The 25,236-nt window shown below is 35.9% G+C and overlaps 1 protein-coding gene across 3 annotated transcripts in view; it reads left to right on the top strand.

The window, feature by feature from the left end:
- The window catches only part of SKAP2 (src kinase associated phosphoprotein 2), a 108,992-nt gene that overhangs the window by 61,338 nt on the left and 22,418 nt on the right, over positions 1 to 25,236 (top strand). For all 3 annotated transcript variants that reach the window (XM_010712794.2, XM_010712795.3, XM_019616481.2), the window contains 5 exons: positions 3,744 to 3,821; positions 4,568 to 4,651; positions 12,148 to 12,272; positions 13,199 to 13,262; positions 13,619 to 13,720. In XM_010712794.2, coding sequence (XP_010711096.1) covers positions 3,744 to 3,821; positions 4,568 to 4,651; positions 12,148 to 12,272; positions 13,199 to 13,262; positions 13,619 to 13,720 — 453 coding nt within the window. The remainder of the gene's footprint in view (positions 1 to 3,743; positions 3,822 to 4,567; positions 4,652 to 12,147; positions 12,273 to 13,198; positions 13,263 to 13,618; positions 13,721 to 25,236) is intronic.

Genomic DNA, 25,236 nt, shown 5'->3' with positions numbered 1-25,236 from the left:
TTCTCTACTCTACTTCCCATCACAGGCCAGGCTGCAGGAACTGCATCTTAGAGGGTTTACAGAAGCAAATGTGAACTACAGAGATACAAGCCACAGACCACTTCTTGGAACAGTGCTACTTTAGTCTGATATTTACATCCAGTTTCAAAACCTACAGTCTACCAAAGGAGAGAACAGGAAAGGCCATGGGCTCTGCTAATGTCTTAATTCCTAAATTCTTGAGACATATTTGGAAACAGAACATACAAGAGCAAAACAGGCAGCAAGAGCTACTGGTGTCCTCTTTTTGGGCTGGTTCTAGGAAATTTTGCTCTGATCAACTGAAACTTAAATCCAGCCCATTTCGCCTGCATCAGTGAGGAAAGGGAAAAACATTCCTGTCTTCAAGAAGTCCTGGAGCATGCATGAGAATATACTATGGAATATAGTATGGTATTTGGGAATTCAGAGCTTTTGAACTGTAAAGGAATATGTGATTTGAAGTAAGTTGTTTAATTTGCTTTCTAAATCTTTTTTAAAAAAATAGTAATACCTTCTTTCTTGGCAGCCTTTCTCTTTAAAATAGATTTTCTGGAGTAAGAGCTGTCTTATTCAAAGTTCTGTGTAGAGATCATCTGATGAGTCTCTGATCTCAGCTGCTAGTGTAATGTAAACACATGCTGCTTTACTATAACAAAGTGTTGCTCTAGTTTTTTTTTTTTTTTAAATGTTTTGTGCCAAGCCTGTTCTATCTCAAATGAATGAAGAAGCAGCATTTTGATGAAAGCGATAGCAGAAAACCAACGTATTCTACAAATCCCAAACTTCTGATTGGGAGTTTCTACGTCTAAGGGTTGCAGTTCCCTCCAGATCAAGTTTGAGACATGGACAAGATTAGAAGAAAAGGTAGAGAGATGACACAGTTTAGGGGTCTTTGCTGGCTCTAGATGGTATCTGGAAGGAAGTTGGCATTCTCTTTTCCTTCTTCTCCTCCTTGTTTTTATTACAATATGGGGCTAAGAGTTGATCTGCATTTGTGCCTTCTTCCTGCCACATATGCACAACATCTGCGGTTAATAAGAATCTGAGAGGAGGTGGTTCTTTCTCTTTCTTTTATCCTTTAGATAATACTTATTTTCCCTCCCCTTCCTTCTGGACATACAGGAGAACGAGGGAGGGAATCTAGGCTGATTTATGCTTTTGCTTTCATGTACAGATGTATGTGTCTCAGAATATTACAATTAGATCCCTCTCTCCTGACCTTTCACTAAAGATCCCTTGTATTTTGTGGTTCCCAGGCTTCTCAGACAGAAGTAGAATAATAGGCCTGTGATCTATTTCTGCTTTAGCGACTTGCAGGTTTTGGCCAACAGCAATGCTGACCAGCTGCTCCTTGTTTCACGGAGTTCCTGCTGCAACTTTGAGCAACAGGAAAAGAAGCTTCCTTCTGAGTGGTAGATGGTGTTTTTTTATGAGCTTTTTAGTACCAAGTGCAAAATAGATGTAGTTTCAGAAAATGCTATCATCAATTTCATCCCAACTTGCCTCAGCGGAAGCAGCAAAACTGGGAGTCTTGTAGGATATTGATTCTCTAGTTCTGTGTATTAGGTACATCAGATGAGGTTGTACCTATATGCAGAACAACATGGAGTCACCTTATTATGTTTGGGGCTATGTGTCCCGTTTCACTTGGCCATTCACTAAATGAACACTTGCTAAGCTTTCTCTTCAAGAACTAAAATAGAACAAACAACATATAACATCAAGTGCAATTAGTTGTTGAAATTCTTAAATTGATAAATGTAAGTGAACTTGTTTTGTTTGTTTACTTAGATTTTCTCGCTTCCACATCTGTGGGGGTGCTCTGTTGTAAAATATGCCCTACGTGATGAGGTAAGGCTGTAAGTGTTGCACACTGATGCCTCCCAATGACCAACTGAAAGCAGCACACTACGTGTGTTTGTAAAGCTTTTCCCCTTCTCTCTGCCATAATGTCATCATTAGATCATCTTTTAAGGAGCTATTAAACAGCCTTTAGCATCCAGCAAGTGTCTTTGTGTTAAATTCTCATTTGATGTTGTGCAGTGGTTTCATGTGGATCTAGCACAGGCAAACATCTGCATCACTTTAAGATGCTTGGACATGGAGCCAACAGCTCTTGTACTTTTAACGCAGTATTAAGCATTCTGAGGAAGTTGAAATAATATCAAGAGTAATGTCAAACTGAAAATAGAATCATTGGAAATGTCAGTATATATAAAATTCCATTTACTAACTTGCGATACCCGACAAAATCTTAAATCTTCTGTTGTCTGAAGAGCAAGTTTTGTTGTTTAAGGAATGTATTCTCATTTGGAGGACTTTCATAGTTTTAACAATAATATTCTTCATATGCTCCTACCTCGTTTTCTTGTATTTCTCCTCACACAACTATATTTAAATATGGCCACGATAATCCAACTCATTTTTGGATGCCAATTAAAAAAATAAATCTATTTTAAGGGACTACCTAAAAACCCAGGAAGGTAGGCATCACCTTCCCGAGACAGTGTTTGCAGTTCAAGGTCAGACGATTGATCTTTAACCTACCATACGTAGTTCAAAGTGGTTGGTTAGCACAGGGTTGTCTGCTAATATAGTGGTTTTTTTGTGCTTTTATTGGGGGAACTTAATGAGATTACATATATTTTGGTGAATAATTGCTACCATGTAAGCTTGCCACCTACCTACAGTGACTCTTATGAATATTTGATGATAATAAGTAGTAGGAACTTCACTGTGATCCTCATATGCACTTAAAAGGAAAAAAAAAGGCAGCACAGGAATAGCTTTTGTTCTGCTTTTTTGCTTGCAGTAAGCAGTGTGACATTCATGTAAGTGCTATTAGACATATCTAACATGTTTCTCAATACTAGCAGTTTCATTTAAACCATAATTTTATTCATTCTGCAAGGGAAAGCTGCAGGGCGGAAGATGCAGTCTTTAACATCTAGATTTCTTTTTTAATTTGAGGTAGTTAGACTAGTTAGTCTCATGCTTGTAGCTGTGAATTTACAGTTGAGAAAATACTCATTATTTTGCAGACACAGGAATTTTCTGTAAAATCTAAAAATAATATATGTAGATCAACAATCTTCTAGATTTCCGTGGAAAGTCTTTGGTCTGTTTAGCGTTGCCTTATAAACCCTATTTACCTCAGCAGTGCTTTACTGTCATATTGTACATTTAGCAATGTCTGTCAGTAGCAAGTGCTACTTTTTATCATCCCTTCATCTGGGCTTTTTTTTTTTGTATGCAGTATAATATATGTTCTTCGCCTTGTATGTTGTTTCAAGATGTTTTTGCATGGAGCTGTTACTGAAAGTCATATTACCTATGTAGTCGCCTTGGATTCTGATGCTTGGTTTTGCTAGCACATTTGGAAAAAAAAAAAAAATCACTGCTTTATTGCAGGCTTGCTGTACAGACCGCATTCAAATGACAGGCTGACATTTCTAAGTTGCTTGTTTAATTTATATATTTTTCTTTTTGTTCCAAAACTTGCAGGGGCTGCTACACAGCTCTATTTTTTCCATGCTGAAGTGGTGATGACAGCAGTGACAGTTTTGACATTCGTAGTTATTTGAGCTTTTTGTACTTCAATAATCTTGTATAGTAATTACTTTTTCCCATAGTCCTGTGCATTATGCATGTAAAAGTTTATTAATGCTACTGTAGTATTTTTCCTGAAGAACAGGAGTTCACAGAAATTGTTTTTCTTTCAGGGAATCAGTTTCCTCCTATTGCAGCTCAAGATCTTCAGTTTGTTCTGAAGGCTGGATATCTGGAAAAACGCAGAAAAGGTAAGTTTAGCTATCTTTGTGAAAATCATTTAGTGTATAAATCATGTTTGGAGGTTCTGTGTGCCAGTATTTGTAGTTGTACATGCAAATAACTTCATACAGGGTGATAAATAAAATGGAACAGCAGTTGAAATGTAGAATCATTATTGTGCAAAAGAAAGAAGAATGCATAATTGCTCCTGAATTGTTAAAAGATGATCCCATTTCTTTGTGGACTGAAAAAAAAAATAATCATGCTGTGAAAGTCCAGTGTCAGCCATAATTCAGAGACTTTCAGATATTTCTGAAGAAAACATTAGGAATTTATGTAAAAGTACCATATGTTGACTTCATGTTTCAGTAAGCATCAAGATTTATTTTCCTTCAAGAGGGCAAATATTGATCTCAGCTTTGGTTCAGTCAATATTTACCTTGATTCAGTAAATCCTATATTGTCATCTCAATAACACTTAATGCTACAATAACTACAGGAAATATTCAGGAAGTTGTTAATAATTTCCTTATATTTAATGTTAGACATGGCTTCACTCTTCATATGATTTCAAATTCCCATTTTCTTCCACCAAATCTATTATTTCTAGCTTTTTTTTCTCAATTCCATTCATGTCGTCTTCATATCCAGATTTTGCTTTCATTTCCTAGCACTTTTCCTATCTCCTTCCCTCTTCCCTCACATTTGAAAAGAAGTAACATATTCGTGTTTGTAATGCCATAAGGAAATGTAACACGAGTTATATTGATTGCAGACCACAGTTTTCTTGGCTTTGAATGGCAGAAGCGTTGGTGTGCTATCAGTAAGACGGTTTTCTACTATTATGGAAGCGACAAAGGTAATTATAAGAATAATGATAAACTATTAAAATAATATTTTGATGAACAAATGAATATGGAAGCTTCAGTTGGAGTTGGAAACTGAGAAACCAAGGTCATTCTTAGAGAGCAGATGAAACTTAAAAGATTTTTTTTGTTTGTTTTGTGCTTTGAATTTTAAAAATGTATAAATATGGATACTCTCAGGCTCTGTAACTGATTTGCCCATTTTCTAAAGCAGGAAAACTGAGGAAAAAGGTTTAAGTTATTTGTAAAGCTACTTTGCATGCCAGTAACAGCTAGCTATTAGGCTTGATAGTACTCTGGTGCTTAATTAATCTATTAGACAGCAAAGACTCTTTTTGTCTAAATGGGATTTTCATTTTAAAATACCCTACAGCAATTATACCATCTGAGTTCTTTAAAGGTGGTTCTTTCGAAGAAAATGCTAGTGCTAAAAACACATAGTGGTGTACCATGTTTATTTCTAAATTTCATTCTGGAAATGAAGTAATGCATCAAACTAAAAGCCAGTCATGGAGACTAGGGCTAGTTTCTGCAGGTGAGTTAGGATGGCCATTTTTGAAAGAATATGACATAAATGTTGGAATATCACTTTGAATTTTAAAAATTGTCAGTGAAACAAAGCATCCTTTAAATTGCATGCAAAGTGTATTTTGTATTTAAGGGTAAGACCTATGATGTAGAATTATATATGTGCAGATTTCAAAAATTCTTTTTTGTTTTCCCCAAAAAGAACTTATTTTTGGACAAACTTTCAATTTGAGCTTTTCTTTTTTTCTTCTGCTTATGTTTGTGCTACTCCCCTTGAGATTAATGCTGATAGTCTTTTCATATGTTTTTAATTTGATACAGTTTTTAGTTTGTTCCCTTACTGAGTTTGCTGACTCATTTAAACTCATTCCCTCTTTAAAAAAGGAGAATTAACTTAAGGGTCTAATTGTTTATCATGTACTTTGGAGGTTAAGTCCAGTTTTCATCTTGCTACAGTTTCCTCTCAAATTGTTACTACAATTGTTACTACATCTGCTGTATGTTCCCTTATAAATCTTTGGCTTTTCATCTGCTAGTTCTTGGTCTTCGGGTTAAGGCAGGAAAACACCATCTCCCCCTCTTCCATGCATTTTCCTTTTGCAGTTGCTTCTGTGTTGTAATTTCCAATATCTATACTGAAAGGTAAGGCACATGGAAACATGTTCCATAGGATAAAGTTTGAGATTAATGGGTTTGCGTCATATTAGGAATTGACTGAGATACACAGAGATAGTTTTTCTTTATTGATCTACAGGCAGATGCTTTGGCTTATACATTTCCAGCTTTTGTCATCTTCAGTTGTTTGGAGAACATCCTCCTAACCATACCCTAATGTTGTGGGAGGAGTTCATGGTCCATGGAGCATCTTTTAGGAGTTGCATAGACATAGATTCTGTGGCTATTTCACGGAGGAAGCAAACAGATCACATACATGCTGTGCCTCCATGTGACTGGTGCTGTTAGTACAGGAAAAAGAAGCACAGAATGTGGAAATGGATTTTCTTGCAGATTTGGGATGAACAACAGTCACTCTAGAATTTGTCTTTAAAGAAAATAACTTTCTCTTTGAGTGACTTGAGGTACTTGGCTCAGCCCTCTGATGCCACGGTATACATAGAAGTCTATTCCAGTGAAGAATCAAGTTGACATCAGTGTGTGGAAACTGGACGTGATTTCTTTAGATCCATCACAAACAAGTTTACTACTGAAACTGAGCTATCATGCTGGTGGTTGTGGACATGCGAACTGCTGTTTGTAATGCTCTTCAGCTGCAAATTGTCAACATGTGACAATGGGGTGTGATAAGAGAATCTCTAGGAGATCTGGTCTGCATTTCCTGAAGAACTTGATGCAATTGTCCCATTTCTACAGCCAGCAGTAGTACCCACTGTGGTAAGCTGTATTATTTGAGCTCTTCTTTTGTAGTAACCTCTGATGCTACACCAAATAACGTGGGCCTTGTGGAAAAGGAAGCTGTGTTCTTCACAGCTGTAGGTTAACAGTGAAGCATGCATTTGAATCACTAAATGCAAGACAGGAGTTAGACTCAGTGATCCTTATGGGTCCCTTCCAACTCAAGATATTCTGTGGTTCTAAAATTGCCGTCACCTCCCAAATTGTTTAGATGGCAGTTGTGTAAACGATGTTGGTCTGCCTGAGCCTGGGCAATGTCTGCAGGCATTTTATATTGACTGAGCCCTTGTTACTGATAGATTCCAGAGCTGATTCACACAATGGGAAAATTCCACTTTTGTCAACGTGAACCTGTTCTGAAGAGAGATGAGTAGAGAAGAGAGATGCATACAGTCATGCTATGTGTTTAATGAGTTATGTAAAGTTGTGCACATAATGCAGACAGGTAGCAGAGATTTCTAGTTCTTGTTTCATCTTGTGCATGTTTTTTAAATCCAGGACATGTAGACCACTAATCTGTGCAGGATAGTTTTTGTCTGGTGAAACATATATTTTGTAGGCCAAGTTTGAGATTATAAGCATCCTTATAATGGTTCTGATGTCTGCTGACTAATATGTCTTTTTCCCTTTTTCTTCCTACATTTTCTGGTACTTTTGGTGTAGCATTGGATTGTAAAGCAGTGTTACTTATCTCTGCAATATAGACAAGTTTAAGCAAATCACCTAAGTTTCTATTTCCTGATCAGTGATGGAAAAACCTTGGTTTGTGGTTTGACCTAGAAGTACATATTGCAGGAAATGCATGTGTTTTTGCACTTGGGCTGCAATATCCATTGTCAGTATGTGACCCACAGCACTGCAGAGAAGCATGCTGAAGTATCAGAGCTGACCTGGTTTTCCAGAAACTTGCCTGCTCCTTACTTTAATAGTCTTTTCTTCCATAAACATCTACAGGCCTTCTCTTCTTTGAGCTCAGGCACCTAGGTGGTATGACTAGTCCTTCAGACCTCAGAATGCATGCCCAGGAAAGTTAATCTAAATGAATGACCTAACAGCCACAATTTTATATGTTCTTCTGTCTCAGCAAACTGGAGGTACATGTTTAGGAAGGCAGTAATTGATAAACGAAAATGACGATGAAGTCTTGATTATCCCTTATCACCTGCACTTCAGTTTGTAGTGCCAATGTAGGAGCATAGGAAGGAGAAAATAGGCTCGTTATTTCAATTTTTTCACAAAAATGTTTTTTTAACTCCTAAAATTTGATTTTCTGTGGCTACAGAATTGCAGTAGTTGTGAATAAAGGAAGATGCTGCTGTATATTTTTTTTCTCTTAGCCTACTGAGGGGTTAGCGTAACTTAAAGCATTTTCAGGCTGTTAAGTTTATGGCTGTTTCTTCAATGTTTACTGATATCTTGGTGCTTCATAATACCTGCATTGCTTTGTAGGTTTATTGAGTCCTCTGGGACAACTTTCTAACTCAGTGACGTGCAGGTCTGGACTTGAATATAAACAAACTGCTGCTCAAAATAGTGTCTTTCCCTCTAATTTTTTTTTTTTAAATTTAGATTTTTCTCATTTGAGAAAATAAAAAGTCTGCTTTTCAGGCTTGCTGCCTATAAAAAAATAATTGCTAGGTGCGCACTTGGAAAGACTTATTCTAGAAGCTGGGAACGGAATTACCATTTTGAGATACTGACAAGTGCTGTTTTTAGAAAGCGTATGGAAAAGTATGCAAAACTACATTTAGCATGAAGACATGTAAACTGTAAGATCTCACAGGCTCCTAATTTCAAGATGAAGAGAGTTAAATTATAGATTCTAATAGTATCTATGAATACTTTATAACTCTCCGAAATCTTTCTGTTTGCCTTTGTTCCTTATGCCTTTCTCTGTAACTTCTTTCCTTTCCAATCTCCAAGTCCTCTCTGTTCTACAGAGTGCACTAATTCTTTTTACATGTGCTAATAATATGGTCACAATGCCTTAGGCCTCAAATTTACAACCCAATCATTTCAAGACCCAGTTGAAGGTTTACCCTCCTTTGTTTCAAAAGTTCCCATGGACTCAGTTACGCAAGGCTACTTCAAAACGTTTTTTGTTTGCTTCCCCTGAGACTCCCTTTCCTTAATGTAATATTGGCCCTGTTTCCATTGTTAACAATATTTCACTTTTTCCTTTTTAAGATGCATGAAATTTAGAAAACGTTTAAGGCGGCTCTCAAATTTCATTCAGATCTGTATTTGTTCTACTTTAAGCATTGCCCCATAAATTTATTTTTCTCTAAAATGTTTGTCCTAACTTTGTCTTATTTTTAGTACTTAATTCTTGACTGTCCGCTCTGTTGTACAAGGTTTTTACCATTCAGAATTTCTGAGGCAAAATGGGACACACAGACCCAGATTTATTTATTTATTGATGCATACCTGATATAGAGTGAAGGGAAGAGGATGAGAAGATAAGAGTAAAAAGCAGCTTATTCTGAAATGAGATCTGACGTAATGGCGGAAAAACTTTTACCTTCTGATACTCGTGTTCCTTCTTGCTTTTACAAAACTGATCAAATTATATTTTTGCATTGCTGTTCTATTTTGCACTGCAACAACCTGAGGGTTTCCTTTGTTTGAATTGCAAAGCCCTATCTTGAGAAAATAAGAGGCAAGAAGAATGTTATCCTTCTTCGGAGAAGTGCATTCCATTCATATGTTTCTCCCCAATCCCTTCCTAATATGCTGTTGAATTCCTAAGGAAAAGCTTTGATACTAATTTGGAGACTCAAAGTGAAAGTGACATCTCAGTAATGTAAATAGGCTTCCTGAAGCTATGGACATTTAAAGCTCTTACCATTATAAACTAGTATATCTAATTTTTGGTCTCCAAGTAAAATCTTCAGGTCTTTAAAGTTTTTAAACATCAAAACCTGTTACACTCTCAGTGAAGTACAGTGTCCTGAAAGTATTTGTGATATAAACATTTTTTGAATGGGAAAGTTCATAGAAGTCACACCTGCTCAGCTGCAAGAATTTCCTAAGGAATGAAGTTGAGGTGGTCATCAAGCATGATAATCACAAGGATGGCCTTGCCTTCCAGCCCACAGCTGAATGCTGTGCCTGGCCAAACAGCTGCCATGTGTCACGATTTGCCCCGCAGCTGTCAAGTAATACGGTTTGTCTCCAATCTTTCCTCGAGAGGTCAATTCTACAGGAGCAACTGGGATTTGTAAGCACCCATTGCCTGTCATTGTCAGTGGATGCGGCTGGGCAATTAACTGGCATCTGTCCTCCCACCTGGTACTTGTGGTGCTACTTCTCAGGACATACTGGGTCTTTGGTTTGTTGCTGCAGGGACTGTAAATGCACACTGAGTCTTTCTCCCAACTTTAGTGGGTTTATGGTCAGGGCTATGAAGTATCGTATGGTCTTGAAATTTCATTATGGTCAGCATCTTAAGCACTTGTGCAGAGCTACATTGGGCTTTTATCAGGGGCATCTTACTGCATAGGTAATTAGAAGCAAGAGTAGCAAAGATATGACTAGTCTGCTGCCATAATGTGCAGTGAAAGAATTTAATAGCAAAGGAAATACAATTCTTTTTGGTGTATGCAAATGATTTTCCTTGGAATGGCATATCCTGCGAGATAAGAAAAAGACAGTGTAAACAGGAAAACGAACAAATACAATGCGGATACCATGCACTGTGCTATTCTTCTACTATAAAGTATAGCACCTTTTAGTTCTAATTTTAATGCTCGTCGAAAGAACTGTACCAGTGCACAGATATCTCAGATTAACTCTTTGAAACTGTAGTCCCATAAAAGGGATCATCAGTGTCACAGGGAAGTATTTTTGGAAATATTCCAAGTAATTAAATTTGAATACTTACCTAATTTTTATCTTGACAAAATTGCCTTTTGAACTTGATGCTTGTTTATTCTGTCTGTGTTGCTCGTATATTATTGGGGTTTACTATGGGAGAGTCAGAAATTAGTGTGCTCCACTTCATCTTCTTCCTGAGGTCGCAAGTGAAGGAACAATAAAATTTCTAGGCTGAAATGAATTTCATTAAAAGGAGATCTATTTAACCTACTGCAAGTTATTTTTAATATCTGCCTTGGTGGGATTCCATGAATTTTGCATCTGTGTCCTGATTGATGTAGGGGTGGAGAAGTGAGCAAATAAAAAATATCAGTACTGAATCTTACTACATAATGAAGAAAACTTACAGTTACAGAAAGGACTAGAAAAAGGAAATAGAACAGTGCTCTGGATTTGCTCATGTAATTTTTTAATTTGCTGTTTCCTTGCCCTGGGTGAGAATTAAGAAAGAGATGGAAGAAAGCAGAATGTAAGATTGCTAAGAAGAGTATTTGTGTAGGAACTGCCCTTACTTCCACTCATGTTTGCGTTGCTGTTTGCCACATTTTGCTCCTTCAAAAATTTTGTTTTTTCCTATTTTATCTGCTGAAAAACACAAGCAATGAATGCTTCATTTGCTTCTGTTCAGCAGTAGTCAGAGTGTTGTTGTGTCTAATGCTTTTTGTTAGTTAATGCATTCCCCTTCTGTGTGGGGGGAAAAAAACCAAAACAATATTAAGGTGTATATAATTTTCATTTACATCTGCACTTTGTTCTGGGACGCCTGAGAAAAATGTGACTGGTGATGCCCATATTAGATTGAATGCTGTACTGTGATCAGCAGAACTTGCAAAAACAGCTTACTTCTGCTTTTTTGTTTTCTTTTTAATATCCACCAAAACATGCCTTGGTTTAAAGTGCTCAGAAGCACACAGGTGCTACTTGACCACCACGCAGAATATTTACCTCAGGCCTAAGCTAAGTGTTACCTTTATAAACCAGAACCCTTAAAATTGAAAAAGTAGAATTGTCTTTAAAGCAGCCACATGGCTCTACGTAATAAACTGTGGTAGGGCTCAGTACTTTTATTAGCTAATTAAACTATGTTGAGAAAAATGCTTTGGGAACACACACCTGAATTTATAACAGAATTCATTCTGTACTTTTACCATGTGGAAAGGAAGCGCATCTGGGAGTGAGTGGGAAGAAAGGCTTTTTCAATTGCTTAAAAAGGAGCTTGAAGTTTATTTTTTTAAGTAAAGTAGTTAGTTTAGGAGGGAGCTCAGCAAGCTCTCAGCTAGATGGGTTTTCCCATTGGTTTACTGAACCAGAAAGAGACACTGATTTATAGGAAGCATGTCTCACAAGTTCCAGTTCTTTGGCTTTCCCTAGGTACAATTGTCATAACATGCACTTCTTGCTAAATAAGACCACCATCTGCAAGCATCTCTCTGTGGAATTCTGTAGTCATGCTACAGTAAAATATACTTTTGTGTACTTCTTTTAAAGTAAAGCTTTATCTCCAGAAATACCACCTAATCATTTTGCTAAAAAAAACCAAAAAAAACAACCACCCCTGTTCTTTGTAAGACTTATGAAATGGAAAACCAAATCTGAATAAACGATAACCTGCTAAGCCACTTGCATTCACTGTTGTAAATGAAGCTCTAACTTTGTTTTTTATCTCCAACAGACAAACAACAGAAAGGTGAATTTGCCTTAGAGGGCTACACCATCAGAATGAATAATAGCCTTCGGAAGGACGCAAAGAAAGATTGCTGTTTTGAAATCTCCGCTCCTGATAAGCGCATTTATCAGGTTGGACTTTTTATGTCAACTTGAAATTAAATTGATAAAGCCGTTACAATTCCAGTTACTGAATTAACATTTCAGTGAAACAACTTCCACTGACATCTTAATAAAAAAAGGAAATCCTTGCTTGCTTATACTATATATTCATATATTAGGGAAAAAAAATCTAATTTAAAAAATATATGTATGCATTCAAATACTATCATTTTGGACAAGAACAGGGAAATCTATCATCTTTATCTATTCGTCGTTTCAATGTTAGTATTTTAATATCATATAGTATGTCTGTATTATTTCTTGGATGAATTAAGTAGCGGAAAAAAAAGTTAAACAAAATATCTATCAGTGTTAAATATGTACTGTATTGGTCATGGCTTTGCCAAGTATATCTGCTTAAAGGCACGTATCAGCTGTGCAATTCAGAGATCTATCAGCTAGACATCAATATGGAATGTAAGTTTAATAAGTTTTAAATATCTGAGATTGCAGTTGAAAGCCAGTTAATTAAGCTGTCAGGTAGTGTGTTGGAGTCTGACAAGAACATTTTTAAGAAAACTGTACCCAGCAGTCTAAAGAAATTCATGGGTGTCTTCTAATTGTCAAGGGCAAATTTTGTTCATCAGTTCTGGCTTTGACATTGATGAAGAGAAGCAGCTTTTTTTCTGCACAGCTGCCAGCTGCTGATCAGAGTTTCAAATCCATCATCCTCTCCTTCAATTACGTAAATTTGTCAAAATTAGCTTTACATTATAAGAAGCATCCTTGCAAGAAAAGTACCAGAAGACATGAAAAGAATTACTAATGGTTTCTTGAGGAAGTGACGAGAATGCTACAGACCCTTTTTTTATTGCTAATGAAATTGTAGTTATGTTTTTGTCATTACTACTACTCGTTATTAATAAACATAGTTTATTAATATTTATTATTAATAGTTTACAGCTGCCACTCCCAAAGAAGCAGAGGAATGGGTACAGCAAGTGAAATTTGTAATTCAAGGTAAGCCAGCCAGAAAAGCCATATCCTTTATTATCAGTACTGCTTAGTGATGGTAGTGCTGTCCATTAATAGGTCTGTCACGTTTGTATCTCTCTTATTACTACTTATCCAAGTTTTGAATAGCAACTCCTGGTTCTCAGTCATCTTGTGGCTTTTACATGACTTTTCTCCTTATGCAATATATTTGCTTTTCCTTCCAATAATACCATATAGCTTTAAAGCTTAATTATGAGGGTTGTAAGAAAATAAGCAGAATATACTGCAAGAACCAGCTTGTAAAATGAAACAAATTATGTTTTCATTTTGAGTGAATTTATTTTAGTTATTTACGAAACGTTAACTTTGCTTTTACATAGATATGGAATCTAATACTATTCCTGAGGAAGAGGAAGAATATGATGATGTTGGACATGCAAGCAGTGAGCCAATAGATGACAGCATTTATGAAGAACTTCCAGGTATTGTTGAGATTTTTTTAACCTTATGACTTGTGATAATTTTGTCTTCTCTGCTTCTAGTTTGATAACCTGAGTGGATAAAGCAGCCTGATGCCTAAGATACATATTTAATTTTTCTATGACATTAGATATGTCTTTAACCAAATCTGAGTGAGTACAGTTCAGTTTTCTAGCAGGGGCATCAAAATAGTGCAGGAAGTGTAAAGGTGGTCTTAAAGGACTTTTGGCTCATTAACATTCTCTAATACGTAATTTTTTTTTAATTAAAAAATTGACTTGCCTTACAGCTTTTTTTCCACCACCTTGCCCATCATTTTTTTACTTTATTCGTTTTGCCATTTATATTAGGCAAAAGTTTTCTATTGCTCTGCTGCTGCCCAATATAGATTTTACAATCTCGCAAAAAAGCAATGTGTTGGCTTGAAGGGGCTCTGGAGATGGACTCTAAGTAAAGACAGCATGAGTACTGACATGCTTTGTTTCATATCTTCTGGCATGACTATGGTGTGACACACAAGATTTTAGTGTGAACAGCTTTTGAATTGATTATAGGTATTTAAGTGATAGTAAGGAGGTGTTTGATCTTTTTTATATTTTAAGAAGCTATTTTAGAAGTAACTATTCGGCCACTGTTAGTTAACAAATAATAATTTAAAATGGTATGACAGTAATCACTTTGCATGACATAACATTCTGCATCCCTTGCTGTTTGAGTCAGTGCAATTATCAGCAATAACTTGAGAGAAAAATCCAGTAAGGTCACATGATGCTGACTAACTTTATTTATCTTCTAGATTGAATATTCTGTCGATGGGAGGCAAAAAAAAAAATAACAACCACCCAGACATTTTTAAGTTTGTCTTGATTTTCATTTTAAGGTTGGTTCAGTGAATTGTGGGAGAAGAAAACATGAGAGACTTACTAAAAAAATTCAAAACTACTGCATAGAATTGGGAAATTGTAGGAGAGCTTCTGCAGTGAATATAAAATCTATGTTAGGCAGCTTAATCTTACAGCAGGAGTAATGCACCCAAACACTGCAGTGCTTTTTGGATGCTCAGGCTCTTAGAGAAGATGACCCTTTATGCTTGATTATGTTTTCATTAAGGAAGCTCTACACATGTTCTGTTTATGTTCTACACATGTTATTTATCCCCTGTGATCTTGGAGTTTTTCATTTTCATGTTGTGAATTAGGGATTTACCTTCCTTTTATTTTGTGCCTTCTCCATCTTTTTATTTTTAATTGTAAGCTTTTCAAGAAGTCTTACCTTCTACAGTAGAGCTCTAATTTTGGCTGTGATGTGTTGGTGTAACTAGAAAATAAAAAGAAACTTGCTATAGATTTTGAGTGACAATAAATTTTTCTCTCCCACAAATGTACTTCAAAAGTCATTTGCCTAAATGGCAGTAAAAACTAATGTTTCTGTTGCCCTAAATCAGTCTTTCCCCTCTTTATCCTTAACATACAGAAGAGGATTAGATGAAGTGCTAGTTGACAAATCTCACAAGGAATAGGCCTTACTTGGTTCTTGTAATTCCGTTCACTTAAACTGATAGTAAAAGAGTATGCTCCACTTTGGTCTCAGCTGGCTTCATTAATGGTAGGCTTTTAATTCCCACTGACTGTCCTTTTTATTTTCCCAGGTAAGTGAATGTATTCTTTCTTCCTTTCATAGTCAAAAAGTGGAAGTCCATTATCCTTGCTGTTAGTTTACTTTCTAATCCAGAGCAAATAAGAATTTCTGAATTCTTGTACCTTTAAGTTCCCTTAATAATTTCTTGTAAAGCCCAAAAGCCATGCTAAACTCTGGAATGGAGAAGACACATGCTAAATCCTTGTGAGGAGGAAGAATAAATGTATTTTCACTTTGTATTGATCCTCAAAGCATCTTGATATTAGGTCCACTAACTTTCCATGCGTCAAAACTTTAAAGTCTTGTACTTCAGGTACGCAGGTCATTGTACGTTGTCATTATTTATCAGGCTGTAATTTGCCATTTCTCAAGGAATCATTTGCATAGTCTAGTGTTTTTTTTAATATATCAGCATTTCAAAGCAAATTAAACTAGTTCATAATGCAGTCAATTTTGTAATATCGGGCTTAGTATTACAATAAAGAGTGTTTGGATTAAAGAGAGGATATGTATATTTTCTCACTATTTTGAAAAACTGAGTATTTTGAAGCGTAGCAGTAATCAGAATGGGCTGGTGCAGTACTCACTAGCTACCGCATTGCTTTCCCACCCCCCATCTCTCATGTAGCAGTAGACAGTGTAGAAAAATGAATTTTCCAGACAAGAGCTCACTAGTTTCAATCCAGTAATAGTAATAGTCTATTACCTATTAAAAGCTTAGATTTCAATGGAATTCAATTTGTACTGCTTGCTAGCAGAAGAAATAGGCTGGTAGTTGCAGATGGTACAAAGACAGGTGGAAAAATTAGTCTTTATCTTTTAAATCACTTTCTTTAATAGCACATACAAATTCATATTTACTATAGAAGCATCATTTGCCTGATTCTCAGTTAGTGTGTTTTACTGTGTTTATTTATGTGGAGTTTAAAACATCAGAACTGCTAAAGCTTTTCCAACTTTTAAATCTTCCTTGTGAGATTCTTTAGGGGGATAAAGAAAAGCTTTATACTTTTTCCAACAAACTAAACCACTGTTTTATTTTAAATGAAAGTGCATATGGAAAACATAGTTGAACAGAAATAAAAATATTGTCAGTGAGGACCCATTTTGGGCTCTTAAAATTAGCTATTTATTTTCTACTTTAGTACACTGTTCATGGTTTTGACATGACAATTATGTATGGCAGTACACAGAACTGATTCTTCGTCTGTAACACAAAATAACTTCTCAAACTCTAGTGTTAAATCATGTTATATATGTGTATAGTTATATCTGGATGCATATTCTTTAGTCTAGTGGTATTTAAGAAAAAAGTACAGAGTTGTTCTTCTCAGGAGTTAGTTGTCATTTTTCAAGACTTTGTCTTTTCTTATCACTCCTGAAGACCAAATTTTTTTTAATAACCTGAGATCTTAGTGACTTAATTTTTAAGGGCCCTCTCTCCTTCATTCTTTGGTCTTGTATCTGTGTAGGCCACATACACGAAATTGCAGTACTAAACACTGCCTGCCACCGTGATCCTTTCTGAAAAATCAGTTGTGTTCTTTCTATAACAGTCTTGCACAATAGGAGGACAGCAGTCTTAATATAAGCTCTCATCCTTATATTAATTTTCAGTCTTGTGTTATCTTTTTCAATTCTCATTCTGCTTGCAAACTTGCGTGATAGTAGTGATTTCCAGCGCGTACAGTATAGCTTCCACCAAAATGATTCTAAAGATAGGGTTTGATGATCTCTTCGGTGCTTCTTGGTAAGGTTGGAAATCCTAAGTGATGTGGTGTAATGCAAATCTGAAATTTCTGGCTTTGCGTCATTTAATTTTAACCTGTCCAAAAGATAGAGACTATTTGGGTAAGAGGACAGTGAAATTCAGTGCTGTCTAGCCAGGGGAATTGATGTGGGGAACTAATCCAGCCAATACAACTTGCGTCAGTCCCTACTTGGCTGTAAATTAAATTTTGGGATTGGTTCAGTGTTTGACTGGGACAAGGATCATGGGACTGAAAAGCTTGCCTTTTTCTTTTAACTCTCATAATCACTCCTCTGCCAAACAATTTGATCAAGCCACAGTATCTGGCCAGTAATTCTGTTTTGCAGTGTAGTTGGAAGCTTAGCTAGGGAAACTCTGTAACCAAGGCAAAGCTCGGGGAAAGGTAAGAAATGTCTTAAGTTTTATGCAACAGAAAGTGTGCTATGCAAAGAAACATTTTTTATGTGGTTGCTTATTTTAAACGAAGTATTTTAAAGTAATAGCTTTAAAATTATATTGATTTTGTTTCAGAACTTATTTCTAACACTGCTTATGAAGATGGAGAATGATCAGCTTGTCTGTGACTCATGATTGTCTCTCGAAGCAGCTTTGTTGTCTTAATTTTTAACAGTTAATCTCTGCAGCTAAATAGCATAACTTAATGTTCTTATCTTCTCTTGTTACTCAGTCATTTGAGCTTTGAAGAAGGAAATTGTATATATGATGTAACCTTTTCACAGCTCGAAGGGGGGAAAAGGCAAGAATGTGATCCCTGGTTTACCTCTAGGGAAGAAAGAAGTCGTGATTATTTAGTGAGGCTTGAGTGTAAGCTTGACCTGTCATTCACAAACACAAGATTATAGCAAATATTTCCATCCTCAAAATGTAGAGTCAGATGTATTGACTTTTTGGTTGCATAGAGGATTTCACAATGTGTGAATGTACCTTTTCAGTAGACCTGTGCTTGCTTCAGAGTTTTCAATATATCACTGCCAAAGTCTCTGGTGCCTGGCAGTTCCTGTTGTGGATCATAGCTGTATGACCAGTTCCCAAAAACAGTAAGCTAAAACAAAGAAACTGTTAATGGATCAGTGTGAATCAGAGCGATAGGTCCGAGTCAGCAGAGAAAAAGATGATTATGGAATCTAACTTCTTATTTGTGAAGATTGCTGTTTAGTATATTATATATCCTGGTATATTGTCCAAATTCATTCCAGCATCAGTTATTTATCAAATATTTATGGAATTCCTTACTTCTTTTCCACAAAAGTAATATATAATACTGTTGTGCTATTTAAATATACATATATTTTATTTTTTCCCACAAAAAGAATTCTAACTGTATTTTATTAGAAAATGACGTGATTTCTAAATCTAAGTAGAGTCTGGGATATTTGAAGCTGAAAAGTAGATCAGAATTTTTGAGGACTCATCTAAAGACGAGTTTAGAAAGTAATTACTGAAAATGTTTTGAATTATTTTCATTAAAACATATTTCATATCCAAGGATGGTGAGGTGGTTTTTCTTTTTCTTTTTTTCCTCCTTTTAAAGCAGTGAGGAATGGTCATTCTTCAAAACCATTTTTTTCAAAAATTGGATCTCATTGTTGTTAAGAAATTAATATTTTTCACTTGTTTAACCATTGCATTATTTTTAAATACTGGGTATGTTTGCCCACAGTATCTTACTAATAGATGCAATATCAGAATAAGAGGAGATGCTACAGGGCTTACTTCTCTGTAAATCAAAAGATATTCAAATAATATAAGATCAGTTTAAAAAAAAAAAGTAAACTACACATTGATTAGCGTATAGTAATGATTTTTTTTCTGCCTACGTGTTGTTTTTTTTTCTTTTCCTTTTTTTGGGGTTTGTTTGTTATTATCACTGGGATTTCAGGTCTTCTAAGCATCTTTGATAATATGCCAAATATGGGAATCACTGGAAAACATTTTTTTGCTGCTGCATATTGCTAACTTTAAACTACTGTGATGGACTGGAGCTGTGTCTGAATTCTCTGTTGCCCTGGGTTATGAGGCAGTACTCTTGTGGAATTAAATTAAAAAGTGTCTTTCCGCTGATACTCAATGATCGTGAGACGTAAGCTATGAATGCAGCCAACTTCTTGTATTTGAAGACATCACATCCAGAAGATGGTTAGGAACCCGGTACCTGAATCTCAGCTTTTGTTCGCCATGAGAGCTTGTGCTTTATCTTCAATTAATGTAATCCTACATCTTAAGAGGAAACCTTTGTTTCTATTGATGTTAAATGTCAGTGATGGAAGAGGTGGTAAGACAATCTGGTGTATCTGAAAATAATAAGATGTCCCTTGAGTGGAAAGTGGCGAGTCTTTGAGAGAAAAACTAAGGTTCACAGGCTATTGTGTGTTTCTTGAAAAGTGAACATATGTTGTTGGTCTGTGGATAACAGGTGTCCTATAGCTGTCAGGAACTCTGCTGTGGCTGGTGCAATTCAAATATATCATAAACATTCACAAACATCCAAGTGAGGAAGCTGGTAAAAATGGAATAATAATTGAGTATTCAAATTTAGGCTGATTTGTGTGCAAGAGGCACTTGCTGGACTTGGGGATGGAGGATTTTCTGCTGAAAAGTACTCTTAGAAAAGAGTGTTCTTTGTTTAGTAACATACTTCTGGGGCAGAAAAAATTGTTCTTCTTTGCTCTTCTAACCAAAATACATTACTTATTCTAAGCCTACATTTTCAGAATTTCGGATTGAGTTTTCTATATTCCATTGTTGCAGTTGTAGAAGGCATGGTGGCCAGCTGTGAAATTCAAAGCAGTTAATCATGGTATCTACACTAAGTGGAAAATGTGTACAATTAATTTTAGGTATTTTTCTCTTGTTGAAATGCATACGAGACTTCACAGGCTTCAGAGTTCACAAGAGGCACAAACAGTAGTATCCTTCCTGAATTGTGATCCATTGTAACAGTAAGTTGCATAAGAATTCACGTTAGAAAGGCTGTGTTTATCAAAGTCTCAGGTTCTCAAAGGCTAAATTTTCCTCAGTATTTCAGAATTAAAAAACAAAACAAAAGCAAACAGAAAAGTACCCAATCAAACAATAAGAATAATAAAATAAAAAGCACCAAAGAAATCTAGAAATGGATTGCTAAATATTCATTTTCTGATGGCATTTTGAAGCATGTTTGCTTAAAATTAGAAGGCATAACTTCGTAATATCTGAAAAGGAAGTATTTTTAATCATGAAATTCTATGTTTAAAGAAGCCTTTCAAAAACTAATTAGTACACATCTCATTGGAAGGAATTTACTTATTGAAATAAGATTATTTTATTGCAAGTACCAATCAATCATTTTTACATTGTTTTCTGTGTGCCAGTACTAAATAACTTTTGACACTATTGATCTGCAAAACCAATCTGATGTGAACAGTATGTGACAGAAGTAGTTTGTTATTGAAAGGTAGAATTCTGTTCCAGAATAGCTTGTCATCCTGGGGAGAGAAAATCACACAAAGTAATTTTACTTGTATCATAGCTTTTTTTGATGAGGACTGTGTTTCTGACAGTTGAGTTCATGTTAAATGTGAGCAAAGCTTTGTTTATGCATGCATGTCTTCAATGGGTTATGGACCTGAAGTTCTTTCTTTGGTGGCACTGGTTTTATCTAATTAAGCAGCAGTGAAATAATTCTAATACAGAGCCTTCAGAAGAAATGCCTTGGTATGTGAGATAGTTTATTAACCATAAATTTGAGGAATTGCTGTAGTTTAGCAAGTTCAAAGTAAAATGTCAATTGTATTATGTATATTTATGAAAATAGAAAATTTGGGCTTGCTCTACTGCTTGAATATAACTGTGATGAATGCTATATAGATAGATCAAGGAACCTTTACTTTTTGAATTTGTGATGAATGACTGCGTATCAGGCTATTAAAACCATTAGGCAGAGTCTTTTGAGAAACAAGAACAACCAGAGGTTATACGGTGCCTCAGGCTAGTGCTTCTCAACTTTTCTGGCTTCCACGAGGTAGCTATTAAAGAACCATAATTTATACAACTGGGTTCTAAAATAAGACCCAGCAAGGTGGGCTTTAAAGGCTGACTTAATCATTCTGTTACTGTACATACAATTCTCTGATTTGAATTCTTAAGTCTTTGGAAAACATAAATCCCTCCATATATATATATTTATAAAAATATATATATATTTGTCTCAGTATACTTATCTGCTATCCACTTTCCTCAAGATGGAAAAATTAGGCAAACAAAATACTGCTAATTAACTAGAGCTTCGTGAGTGTTGCCTTTCTTGGCTGCTACTCTCTGGTTCCTTGTCTTTGAAAGGAGCAGGTTGGCTGCTTCTGGGAAAGGAACACGGTCAGCAGGGTCAACCAGGTGGGGAGGGAAAGATGCAACAGTCTTCTGTGTCCTAGTGTAGGGAGGGGGAAGCTTCAGAGGTGCAGGGTGCAGACATACAGGTGATCTTCAGCACTGAAGGAAAGATCGTTGTCTTAATAAGCCAGAAGAGGTTGGGGAGAGCTCATTGCAAATCAGTGAAATTTGGACTAGAGAGCAAATAGGAAGAAAATAAGTCTGGAACACTGTTGGCACGGGGGATGTTTTGTTTCAGTATTGTTTTGTTGTTTTTTTTTCCCCCCACAGTCTGCTTTTTCCTAGGAAATCTTAATTTTTTTTTTTTAATGATCTAATGAAAACTAATTTAAGAGCTTGGGAACTTTTGATTTCTTTAAGCAAAAAGATTGAGTGCTTCTCCCTATGGTTTGTGGCCAGGCTGCAACAATTATTCTGTCCTTGAAAACTGAATGCAACCATGAGTAAAGCTAGGAAATAAAAGGAAGGAATCTTAGTGTCAAGACAAAGCTATTGTCTCTAGTGCAAAGCAAGAGTATCTACCCTTCAGTTATCACAAAATGTATTAATTGAATGTATTTTCATACCTTGTCTGAAATTTATTTCTGAAGGAGTAAAGTTTCCATTACTAAATATTGAGCAGTGGTTTCAGATAATTCAGTAAACAACATTTCAAGATGGATATGATTTTGTTATCATTTCCATAAGGATCATTAAGACCAGTTTCTGGATTAAATCACCTAGCTCAGGCTTTGCAAATGGCTGCTTGTACACTACAACTTGGGACTGCGCTGTGTCATTGGCATAAGGCCTGGAGAATCCAAGTACTGGCTGCAAGAGAATTCAGCTAATCTGGGACTCTAGAGGCCCTGGTTTTTCTGAGAACCAGCTGCATGCCGATCCCACAGTAGAGTGGCAAGCTGCTTGGGAGCAGTTTTCATCTCCTGTTTATGAACTGTTTTCAGATCCCTGCCGTCCTCCCTTGTCTCTCAGACGTGCCTGTAGGGCTGGTGACATCAGACATCCAAAGCTGCTGATCCCACTCTGGTCCTAGTGGATGAGAGGAGGGGAATGAGACTGCATTTGTTAACATGTATTAACATAGAAAAGAACGTGGACTTGTTACTCCCAAATACTGTATGTGTAAACAGTCTGTGTAGCAGCTATATTTTTCATTTTATTTCTGATTTATTCTCATTTTTCTTTACTAGTGAATCAAAGCAAGCACGTTTCACAGTTACTTTATTTCATCGTTTAAGCTGGAGACATTAAATTTAACATAGTCACCATAACTGAATTTAGTGGCATGTGCCACGAACAGTGAAAAGAGGCAGTGGTGTGGGTTTGTTACTTTTCATGAAAGAGCCCAAAGGCTGGTTGGCTTTTTTTTTTTTTTTGGTCAATGTGCATTTAATGATCAACACAGAGAATATAAAAATGTCTTGGTAGAACATTTTAAAGGAGTTGCTAGAGAAGCATCTGGGAGCCAGACTTTTCTTGTGGAAACATGCCAACAACTGTATTGTGTTTCCTCTCACTAAAGCAAACGAGGCTGAAATGCCTTGTCTTCTGTGCCTTTTGGAGTAAAGTCATTTCTGGAATCAGGCTATAAATTTGAATACTTTAACCCTGCAGATTATTAAAGGATATAATGTGGTTTAAATAAGATGCTTTCTTTATGATTCTGTGTATGTAAATATTATGTCAAGTCACATTTGTCACAATTAGGGGTACATAATTTTCAGAAATGACTTTTAAATTTAAATCTTGCTGCTGATCAATGAGTATGGGAAACTTTACTTGACATCTGAAGACGTCTTTCTGTGTAGCAGATAAATTTAGGCCTGAGAACTGTAACTCCTGTACGTGGGTGTCAAATAACACTATACTACAAAGTTATAATGTATAGATCAGTTAATTAAATACTCAATTGGTAGATGTATTTATATAGAGAACTATTTATGTTTTCTATGAAGATCTTAATAGCTACCACGTTTATTTTAGCAAAACCTTTATTAATAAAAGTTTATAAAATGTCACGTTGAATGCTTAAACTATTTACATAACTAAGAGCTATTATGGGTTAAGAGAACAAACCAATTTAGTTACAGTGAATTCACATAAATCTTTACAATGCTTATATATAAGAACAGAGTTATGTGCATGCACGCGTATTTAGAAAAGCAGTTTCTGGTGCAAATTCCTGCGAACCTACAACACAACTGTGAAATCATTTTCAACAACATCATTTTGTCCAATAATTGCAACTGTTTGCAATTAGAGAGGAGCGCAGGTGAGGGAGCATTTTTTTGTTAATTAGCTAAATAATGTGAAGAGCGTGTAGAAACATCAGAAGTTGAGGCTTATTAACGAAGTATCCTAAAATATTTTATTCCTTATTTAAATGTTTAAGTATGGCTTTAGATAAGACATCTCTTGCCTGGATTTTACAGGCGAAATTTGAGGCTTTTGGAACATTTTTAGAAGTGGAGCCAGAATTGTCCTTTTGTTGGACGCTGAACTTACCTTCAGAGATCCTTCTGCTTGGGCGTGGAAGTTACCTAGGCTCTCAGTCAAAAAGTGTAGGTAACAATTTAAAAAGTGCCTACTCTAACTTAAGGACTTTAAGAGGAGCTGGATTCTGAAGTTGCTTATGAAATCTTGTTTGTTGATCCATCAATTTTTTTTGTTTTGTTTTTTTGAGTTTAACATGTTAAGACGAGTTCACTCAGCATACACGATCAGACAAGTCTAAGAGACTCTTTCTGAAAATTAATTCCTGAAATAATTAATTTTAAATGCTCATTAGCTGTGAATGTAAATGCAGGAAAAAAATATTAATGACTTTCGAAGTGGCTCTATGTAATTTCTTCTTTCTTCATTATAATTATTGTGTATATATCCACAATTGAACTTGCTTGTGGTGACCTTTATCTTTCCTCTTGAGAAGAATAACTATTATCAGGTCTTTCTTCATGAGAAAATAAAAAGGTCAGCACAAAACTCATCCCTTATTTCTATGCAGTGCACGTTGCACTTTGGCATATTTGTATTGAATTTTATTCATAATAATTAGATCATTTTATCAAGGAAATTTTAGTATTCTAGAATTAGGAATTCTAGATGGTGTGCTACATACTCCTGCTTTTCCTGCCTTCTTCCACCTGCTCTTCTCCTGTGGTTACTGTTGGTCTAGCTGAGGTTTTACAGATTTCTATTCCTCCTAATCCTGTCAGCCTAGCTAATTTTTTTTCTCCATCTTTAATCCTAAATTTACTAATGCCTAGTTCTTCCTCATCTATATCTAAGAAGACAAACAGAATGTAGAGAATGTAAATGTGTTGCTTTTTTTCCCAGTTGAGATTTTGAATTATTTGTTGTTTGGGACAGAATGACTGGGTTAATTCAGCTGTCACTCAGAATATGACTGTGAAAGTTGCTTATGTGCAAAGTGAGTTCCAAGCAGGCACTCCAGGCAGAAGCTGAGCTCATGAAATCTTAATATATTCATAATTAAAACCAGGAATCGCCTGTACCTCTGTGGATTTTTCAGTTGTCCTAATGAGTATATTCTGTTCTGTCATTCAGGTGACTGAGCATGCTTTTCCATCCATGGTGATACTTGGTTCTTAAAGCCTGAAGGGCCTTGTGAACGCCTGGAAACAACAGCTCTTACTAACCAACAACCTTTGTGTTTGGCAATGGAACAACATACGTATGAGCTCTGCAGAGGGACATAGTCTTCATGCAAATTGGTTGTGGCTG

This window comes from Meleagris gallopavo, chromosome 6 (assembly GCF_000146605.3).
Source record: "Meleagris gallopavo isolate NT-WF06-2002-E0010 breed Aviagen turkey brand Nicholas breeding stock chromosome 6, Turkey_5.1, whole genome shotgun sequence".
In the NCBI taxonomy this organism is placed as follows: domain Eukaryota; kingdom Metazoa; phylum Chordata; class Aves; order Galliformes; family Phasianidae; genus Meleagris; species Meleagris gallopavo.
Note: the sequence above shows the minus strand (reverse complement) of the source record. Positions and strands in the feature narration are given on the sequence as shown.